Source organism: Cebus imitator, unplaced genomic scaffold (assembly GCF_001604975.1).
Source record: "Cebus imitator isolate Cc_AM_T3 unplaced genomic scaffold, Cebus_imitator-1.0 Scaffold356, whole genome shotgun sequence".
Lineage (NCBI taxonomy): Eukaryota > Metazoa > Chordata > Mammalia > Primates > Cebidae > Cebus > Cebus imitator.
Window position 1 is genome coordinate 1,368,829 of NW_016107671.1, and position 9,751 is coordinate 1,378,579.

Sequence of the window (9,751 nt, forward strand, 5' to 3'; positions counted from 1 at the left end):
ATCACTCAGTGAAAGAAGTCAGTCTGAAAAGGCTACATACTGTATGATTTCAACTATATGATATAACTGGCCAACATGGTGAAACCCCATTTCTATCAAAATGCAAAATATTAGCTGGGTGTGGTGGCATGCACCTGTAGTCCCAGCTATTCAGGAAGCTGAGGCAGGGGAATTGCTTGAACCCAGGAGGCTGAGGTTGCAGTGAGCCAAGATCGCACCACTGCACTCCAGCCTGGCAACAGAAAAAGACTCCATCTCAAAAAAAAAAAAAAAAAGTTAGCTCCAATAGGGAGAACCAACTTGCCTAAAATACACCAGGCCCTAAACATATGGTGATGTTGGTTTTGACCTCCAGTCTTTGCCTTGGCTGTGTCCCTTTCTGCCCCTAAATATATGGTGGTATTGGTTTTCATATAAGTTATTGATCTGTGATATGAAAGTCACATCATTAAGGAAGCCAAATTCTAAGCTTAAAGTCAGTGACAAGTAAAGGAAAAAAAGGCAACTGAATTGGAAGAAGTATAACAGCAGAAGGGATTTTTAAGTTTTCTCAGATGACCTGAAAATTCTTACCTCAGAAGCTTTCTTGAAGGTGATGGGAGTTCACAAGGCACTGTGCTGGAGGTCAGAAGACAACGTGCTGAGGGCTTGTGAGGCTCAGAGACAGTCCTGGCATATAATGGGGGGTTGCAAGTCTTCCTGCTAGATAACAATGGGGACTCAACATATGTTCTGAGGTTTACATCTGTAAACATAAAGGTTTTTTATTATTATAGCATTTCTTCCTTGATAGAAATATTGAATGAGGGTTGTTGGATATGACCAACTGTGGTAGATTCAAATGAGAAAGAAAACACCCACAAATCTGTTAGACAATGGGTTCTGCAATGAACAACTCACAGAACTTAGGATTCATCACTATCATAACTACGTATTACGTTGTTTTATCATTCAATTTGTTGGCACTATACCTATTCCACAGTAAACAAGATCATCATTAACATAATGTAATCTTTCTTACGAAGAATTTGGTAACAGTGTTCCATTGTAGTTTTCATGAGAAGGCTTTTCCTATGTACCAAATTGACCCAGTTCCTTGTCAGTATAAATGCCCGAAGGTTTATTGAGGCTGGTGACAAGGTTGCAAGGGTCCCTCGCCTCATTTGGTGCCTTCTCAGAGGCCGTCTACAGAACAGTCATGTGTAACATTCTGATGTGGTCATTTCTATTTACAATACTATACTTGTATTTTTCTGCTGCATGAATGCAACAATGTACGATCAGACCCATCCCTCAGCGGGGTTTTCTCATACTGTGTCTCTCAAGCATGAATGCTCTGATGGACACTGAGCACTGATTTCTGAACAAACCCTTTCCCACAGATGCCACACTTGTAGGGTTTGTCTCCAGTATGTGTTGTCTGATGCTTATTCAAATTTGACCTGTCAGTAAAGGCCTTCCCACACTCAGCACACACATAAGGCTTCTCTCCAGTGTGAATTCGTTGATGCACCTGAAGCTGTGATTTTTTAGTGAAAGACTTCCCACAGTCACTGCACTCATAAGGTTTCTCTCCAGTATGAATTCTGTGATGTGTAATCAACTCTGACTTCTGTCTGAAGGTCTTCCCACATTCAGAGCAAATGTAGGGCTTTTCTCCGGTATGAGTTTTCTGGTGCTTACTGAGATTTGACCTGCCACTAAAGGCCTTCCCACACTCAGCACACACATAGGGTTTCTCTCCTGTGTGAACTGGCTGATGCACCAGGAGCTGAGACTTGGAGGTAAAGGACTTCCCACAGTCACTGCATTCATAAGGCTTCTCTCCAGTATGAATTCTTTGATGAGTAATAAAGTTTGACTTGCGGATGAAAGCTCTTCCACACTCAGTGCATACGTAGGGTTTCTCTCCCGTGTGAATTTTCTGATGAACAATGAGTATTGATTTCTGGTTGAAGGCTTTCCCACATTCATGGCATTCATACTGTCTCTCTCCAGTATGAATTTTCTGGTGTATATTGAGGTGAGACTTCTGGGTAAAGGCTTTTCCACAAGTACTACATTCATAAGGTTTCTCCCCAGTATGGATTCTCTGATGTGTAATCAAGTCCGACCTCTGGGTGAAGGCCTTTCCACATTTGGAACATAGATAAGATTTCTCTCCTGTATGAGTTTTCTGATGTGTAATGAGATTTGACCGGTTGGTGAATGCCTTCCCACATTTATTGCACACATAGGGCTTTTCTCCCGTGTGAATTCGTTTATGAACATGAAGTTGTGACTTGGAGGTAAACAATTTCCCACAGTGACCACATTTATAAGGTTTCTCTCCAGTATGAATTATTTGATGTGCAATCAAGTGTGCCTTCCGAATGAAGGCCAGTCCACATTTCATGCATACATATGATTTTTCTCCTGTATGAATTCTCTGATGCACTGTGAGTGCTGACTTCTGAGTGAAGGCTTTTCCACAGTCACTGCATTTATAAGGTTTCTCTCCAGTGTGAATTCTCTGATGTATAATCAGCTCTGACCTGTAGGTAAAGGCCTTACCACAGTCAGTACATATGGAAGATTTCTCTCTACTTTGAACTTTCTCATGTGTAATGAGGTTGGAATTATTGCTAAAGACCTTCCCATATTCAGTACATATATAGGGCTTTACTCTTGTGTGAATGCGTTGATGTACCTGAAGTTGTGACTTGGAAATGAAGGATTTCCCACAGTTACTACACTCATATGGCTTTTCTCCAGTATGAATTCTTCGGTGTGCAATCAATTGAGTCTTCTGGATGAAGGCCTGTCCGCATTCAATACAGATATAGGATCTCTCACCTGTATGGATTTTCTGATGCATCTTGAGTGTGGACTTTTGTGTGAATGCTTTGCCACATTCAGTGCATTCATGGTGTCTCTCTCCAGTATGAATTTTCTCATGTATGCTGAGATCTGAATTATAAGAGAAGCCTTTCCCACATTGGCTACATTCATAGAGTTTTTCTCCGGTATGAATTCTCTGATGTCTGAAGAGAGAAGATACTTGGAAAAAGGATTTTCCACATTCATTGCATTTAAAGGGTTTCTCTCTCATATGGGTTTTCTGGTGTGTAATAAATTCTGGCTTCTGTACAAAAGCCTTCCCACATTCAATACATACATAGAGTTTTTCTCCTGCAAAAACTTTCAGGTGTACTTTGAGCTGTGACTTCTGGGTGAATATCTTTTGAAATTCGGCACATTCATAAGGTTTCTTCCCGGGATACATTTTTTGAGGTTGAGAGGACACTTGTTTATAATCGAGGATTTTCCTACATTGATTATGGTCCCATAATTTCTCTCCTGTTGGAATATACTCATGGTTAGTATTGGAAGAAATTTTATCATTTGGTAATCTTTTTAACATTCTTTGAAGGATTATTTTTATTATGACTGTGTAAATCTAAATTATGCTTTAATCCATTTCCAAATGAGCCACATTGATGGGGTCTTTCAGGAGGATAAGTGATGTTTGGGCTGACATGAATTATTTTTCTTCTGTCCTTAAAATCATAATGCCTCTTAGTTGCAATATTTTCTTGATGAAAGCAACATCATTTTAGTATTTATTTTCTTTCGTGATAGCTCTCTATTTGTCACCAATCTGTCATAATTATTCTAAAATAAAATAGAATCTCACATCACTTTTATCATGTCCTTTTATTTCAATATGTAAATCTCTGAAGAGAGATTCCTTGCTATAAGGTCTGAAACCTAAACTTCTCTGCTCAAATGAGAAACAGGCTTTTTTAGCTCAAAGAACAGCTAGCAGAGGCCAGAGGGGATGGTATAAATGTCTCATCCAGGCTGAACACAGAGAAAAGGGTGAAGGTGAGTAACTTGAAGAGAAAGGTGGTGGTTGATAGTATTGATAGGAAACATACTGGAAAACAATTCAGTAGTTAGAGGAAACAGACTAGATGAAGAGATAACACCATGGACAGATGGGGGAAAAGTAAGGCAAAAAACGCTATATATACCACAGTATCATTCATATAAACTAATGATCCAAACTCTTAATTCACTTAAACATGCATGAAATAAAAATGTTCGCATCATATAAAACAGTGGCTTATGACAAGCAGGAAAATGGATGTGGGGGAAAGAGAAAAAAAAAAAATCAAAAAATAAATAAGAGAGAATCCTCACCCAGGCTCTTGATGATAGTGTGTCTTAAACTGAGGACCATGATTAAACTCAAACCTCATCAGCTAAACTATAAAAATAAAGCAATCAAAAACAACAACAACAAAAAATGGACTCTGGTCAATGTGGAATCACTCAAGCAACATCAGGAAAAAAGGTCAGGAAGGGCGATTAATGATGTTAAAGACAGCAGAAAGATAATCCCAAAGATTAAGTAACAGTGACCCCCAAGTCATCAGCTGGATAAAAGGCATGAAGGACTGGGAAAAATTAAGAAATTTCACAGCCATTCCCTCCACAGCCATTTCCTCCATTTCCTTGTTTTGTTGAGAAGACAAAAAGAGAGGCTGATTGGAGAAAAAATTCTGAGGCATCTCACAGTTAAAGAAAAAAAAAAAGAAAAAAGAAAAGAAATAAAGGTGACTAGCAGGAGTGGTGGGAGTGTGTGTGACATAGAGTAACTTTGAAAGAAAGCAGATCCATGAATGTCTGAATGTAAAAGAAAGACTCTAGGACTATGGGGTAAGTCGGAGAAAAGAAGAATGTTAGCGAAAATGAGCATAACCAAGAAAGAGAGATCTTTAATGAGGCAGAGTAGCACATGATTCAGAATCCACAAAGCCAAAGAACAAAGGTGGCTCATGCCTGTAATCCCAGCACTTTGGGAGGCCAGCGTTGGTGGATCACTTGAGGTCAAGTGTTTGAGACCAGCCTGGCCAACATGGTGAAACCCTGTCTCTACTAAAAATACAAAAATTAGCTGGGCATGGTGGCTGGCACATACCTGTAATCCTAGCTACTCAGGAGGCTGAGGCACAAGAATCACTTGAACCTGGGAGGCGGAGGTTGCAGTGAGCTGAGATCACACCACTGAACTCCAGCCTGGCCAACACAGCTCAGGCTGTGACAAAAAAGAAGTGACAAAGGTCATGTAAGGAGAAGGCATTCAGTGATCTGAGAGGCCAAGGGGCATTAAGCAATACAAAAAAATTCAGAAATTCCAGAAAAAGCATCTTAACAGTATTCCAAGGGTGTCAGTGTTTCTCAAGACAGCTGAGATTTCCTCCCATCTCCCATCTATCCAAGTCATACTTCACTCACCTGGGCAGCTCTGATGGGGCCTCTCACCCTGCAATGCCCATGGTTCATTTCCTTGCTCCAACATGACCACCTCTGCTTCAGGAACTTGATACCCTGTTCATGAGAAATGATAAAGGTCTGGGTCCAGCTAATTATGTTTCAGGGACTAATCAATAAAGTCTTATTCTTTTAGGATTTTTTCTTGAGAAAAGTAACCATAACTTTTCAGAGTAATATTCTGTGTGCCCTAAACAAATAAAGAAACCTAGACAAATTAAGGACAAAACCATCAGCTATTTAAGATCCTGTCAGCATTCAAAATGGAATGGAATGAGAATGGAAGCACTCTCAGTGAGGCCTCCTTTCAGATACCAAGGTGACTGCGCTTACCGACTGAGAGCAGGTGGCTGTAGGTCTCCAGCATCACATCCCGGTACAGGTTTCTCTGAGACAGGTCTAGGTGCCTCCACTCCTCTCTGCTGAAATCTATAGCCACATCCCTGAAGGACACTGATCCCTGTAAGGACACATTCCTGTTCAATGTGCATAGTCAGCTTAGGGGGTTAGAGAGACTATATTTAGGAATATGGAATACAGGTCTTGTTGCTTTAAATTTACATCGGCTTTTTAAAAACTCCCATTTCTCTAATATTTTATTATGAAAATTTTCAAACATACAATTTGAAAGAACTATACAGTAAGAACTATATAAGAACTATATACCTATCACCTAGGCTCTATAATTAACACTTTACTTGCTTTATCATACATCTAAGCCATTCTTTTATCCATCCATCTTGCTTTTTTGTACATTTGAAAGTAAGTTGCAGATGACACCACACTTCCTCATAATATTACTTTTTGGGTTTTTTTTTTTTTTTTTTGGAAACAGACTCTTGCTCTGTTGCCTAGGCTGGAGTGCAATGCAATGATTTCGGCTCACTGCAACCTCCGCATCCTAGGTTCAAACGATTCTCCTACCTCAGCCTCCAGAGTAGCTGGGATTACAGGCATGAGCCACCACGCCTGGCTGATTTTTGTATTTATAGTAGAGAAGGGGTTTCACCATGTTGGCCAGGCTGGTCTCGAACTGCTGACCTCAGGTGATCACCAGCCTCGGCCTCCCAAAGTGCTGGTATTACGGATGTCAGCCACGGCTTCTGGCCTCTCCTAATACTTCAAAATGCAAATCGTGAACTAGAGTGTAAAACTTGTTGACCTTTTTTAGGTAGAATTTACATACAATTAAACGCACCAATCTTTAATTGACCATTTAAAGTTTTGACAAATGTATACACCTGTATAATGCAGGAATTTCTAAGCAATATTATATATATGTGCATATTAAATATCTAGTTTTCCATAGTTTGTGGAATATGGAAATCCAATCAAGAATTTCTACTGTTTGTTCTGTACTATAGTCAATTACTCATTTTTCAATACTGGCAATTGAAATATGCTGTGTTTTAGTTTTCTGGCAACTGAATGAATGACTGCGATACACTTTCTTTCTTTCTTTTTTTTTTTTTGAGACGGAGTTTCGCTCTTGTTGCCCAGGCTGGAGTGCAATGGCGCGATCTCTGCTGACCTCCTGGGTTCAAGCGATTCTCCTGCCTCAGCCTCCTGAGTAGCTAGGATTACAGGTGTGCGCTACCATGCCCAGCTAATGTTTTGTATTTTTAGTAGAGATGGGGTTTCACCATGTTGACCAGGATGGTCTCGATCTCTTGACCTTGTGATCCACCTGCCTCAGCCTCCCAAAGTGTTGGGATTACAGGTGTGAGTCACCGCACCCGGCTTGTGATACACTTTCTGATCAGTTTAGGACTAACCCTTAGGCTAGCCCTGGGAACACAGAAATAATTATTTTTCCAATCTTCTAGCAACTTAAAAGACTTGGAAAATAAATTAGACTTAAGTTTTTTTTTAAAAAAAAAAGACATAAAAAATTCATTAAGGTTTTGCAAAGTAGATACTTTATGTAGAATACACTGAAGGCCCAAAGAAACAAAAAGTACATTTTACATGAGGGAATAAGTTTACATTCCACAGAGTTGAGGGATTTACTTGGAAGATACAAAGGGATAACACAGAATATGGGGTGAGGGGGACAATGCCCAGAAAAGACAAGAATAAAGGTTGTAGAGATAAGAAAATACACAATGAGTTTACAGAACAGCAAATAGGTTTATATAAATGGAGAGAAGTCTGTCTAATGTGTCAGAAAAGCGGTATAGGAGAAACAGTTTGGTCAAAGTATGGAATTTTTACTTTCATTAATGGTAATTAAGGTAATCAGAATTATATCTAAATGTTTTTTATAAGTTCTGTGTTATAGGATAACCTATAACTGGTGAAGAAAAGTTCTTTATAGAATGATTCTAGCTAATAAATAAAGAAGTTATGATAAAATTAAAATACCATCATGTATAACTACTAATGAAATAACGGATTTAGACAGTAATCATTAATGGCTGCTGGAATGTTTCAGTTGAAATGCTGAAGGGAAATGTACAATGGATAGATCAGCTAGTAACATCTGCATCCACGAACCAGCTATCATGTGCCTGCTGACGTGACTTAGTAATTAATTTCATTACACTACTTATGGAGTATTCTTGCCAAAAAATAAAATTCAAATCTAAATCTTATCAAGCTCCCAGATCTAACAAGCCATTCATAGGAGTGGGAAGGAGAGTGAAACATACTAAACAATGTGAAAACTAAGACATCAGCTAAATTCAGAAGGTAGCAAATGACCCATTTCTTCAAAAAATTACAAGAGAATGGACGTGGAAGGAATCTTTTCTTTACTAATAGAGACTTAAGAGCCATCCTAACCAAATGCACCTTGTGAACTTTGGCTCCTAATTAAAATGAACCAATCTTAAAAACATATTTATGACAATTTAGAGAAATGCAAATGATGGGTATTATGTGATATCAAGGAATTACTGTTATTTTGTTGTGTGATATTGGCTTACTGGTTATGCTAAACAAAAAGGAAAAAAGGAATACATATCTCTTTGAGATACATATCAAAGTATTTTTAGACAAAACATGGTGTTTGATATTTGCTTTAAAATAATCCAGCCGCTGAATGGAAAGCAGTTTCAGATAAAATAAGAATGGCAGAATGGGCCAGGCGTGGTGCCTCACACCTGTAATGCCAGCACTTTGAGAGGCCAAGGCAGGCGGATCAAGAGGTAAACAGGTCGAGACCATCCTGGCCAACATGGTGGAACCCTGTCTCTACTAAAAATACAAGAATTAGCTGGGCCTGGTGGCATGTGCCTGTAGTCCTAGCTACTTGGGAGGCTGAGACAGGAGAATTGCTTGAATCTGGGAGGTGGAGGATGAAGTGAGCTGAGATCACACCACTGCATTCCAGCCTGGTGACAGAGCAAGACTCCATCTAAAAAAAAAAAGTAGAAATCAATAAAACTGAAACAAAAAATAGAAAAGTCATTGTAACACAATACACTTATTAAAGAACAAAACCGATAAATTCACTGATTGGTCTATTAGTCAACCAGACTGGCAAAGATAAAAAGACACACATCATCAATATCCGGAATAGAACAGTAAATATCATTATAGATGCAGCAGCTGTTTAAAATAAAGTGAGAAAAATACATACTCCAAGCTAATAAATTCAATAACTTAGAAAAAATAGGCCAATTCCTCAAACATCACAAACTACCAAAACTCAAACCTTTCAAAATAGATAAGATAAATATAACCTTATGACATTAATTTAAAGCCATAATTTAAAAGCTCTTAAAAAAGAAATCCCTAGGCCAGATAGTTTTACCAGAGAATTCTTTTTTTTTTTTCCTTCTTTTTAATTTTTTTTTGAGACAGAGTATTGCTCTGTCATCTAGGCTGGAGTGCAGTGATGTGATCATAGCTCACTGCAGCCTTGAACTCCTGGGCTCAAGCAATCCTCCTGCCTCAGCCTCCCAAGTAGCTGGGACTACAGGCACATGCCACTATGCCCAGCTTTTACCAGAGAATTCTATCAAACTTATAAAGAAGAAAGTGTCATTTTTACATAATCTCTTCCAGAAAATAGGAGAAACACTTCCCAACTAACATAAGCCCAGTATTACTCCAATGTCAAAATCAGGCAAAGTACCAAAAACAAACAAACAAACAAAAACTACAGGCCAATATCTCTCATGAATTTAAATGCAAACATTCCCAACAAAATGTCAGCAAATTGAATTCAAGAATCAATTAAAATAATCATCTACCACAATAAACTGGAATTTATGGGGAAACTCTATACTATATTTTCTAACTCCTTCTGAATCTATAATAATTTGAAAATAAAAATTTAAATATATATTACTTAAGAAAGATTATTTTCTTTTTCTTTTTTTTTGAGACGGAGTTTCACTCATGTTACCCAGGCTGGAGTGCAATGGCGCGATCTCGGCTCACCGCAACCTCCGCCTCCTGGGTTCAGGCAATTCTCCTGCCTCAG

The 9,751-nt window shown here is 38.7% G+C and overlaps 1 protein-coding gene across 4 annotated transcripts in view; it reads right to left on the reverse strand.

Annotated features, from left to right (window-relative positions):
- Positions 1-779: 779 nt before the first annotated feature.
- Positions 780-9,751, reverse strand: part of ZNF585A (zinc finger protein 585A) — a 23,203-nt gene continuing 14,231 nt past the window's right edge. For 3 of the 4 annotated variants that reach the window (XM_017506411.2, XM_037730707.1, XM_037730709.1), the window contains 3 exons: positions 5,653-5,779; positions 5,284-5,376; positions 780-3,339 (listed from right to left, as the gene is read on the reverse strand). In XM_017506411.2, the coding sequence (XP_017361900.1) occupies positions 1,322-3,339; positions 5,284-5,376; positions 5,653-5,779 (2,238 nt within the window). In that variant the 3' untranslated portion in view covers positions 780-1,321. Of the gene's footprint in view, positions 3,655-5,283; positions 5,377-5,652; positions 5,780-9,751 lie in introns of those variants that run through there. The other variant, XM_037730710.1, reaches the window with a different exon arrangement.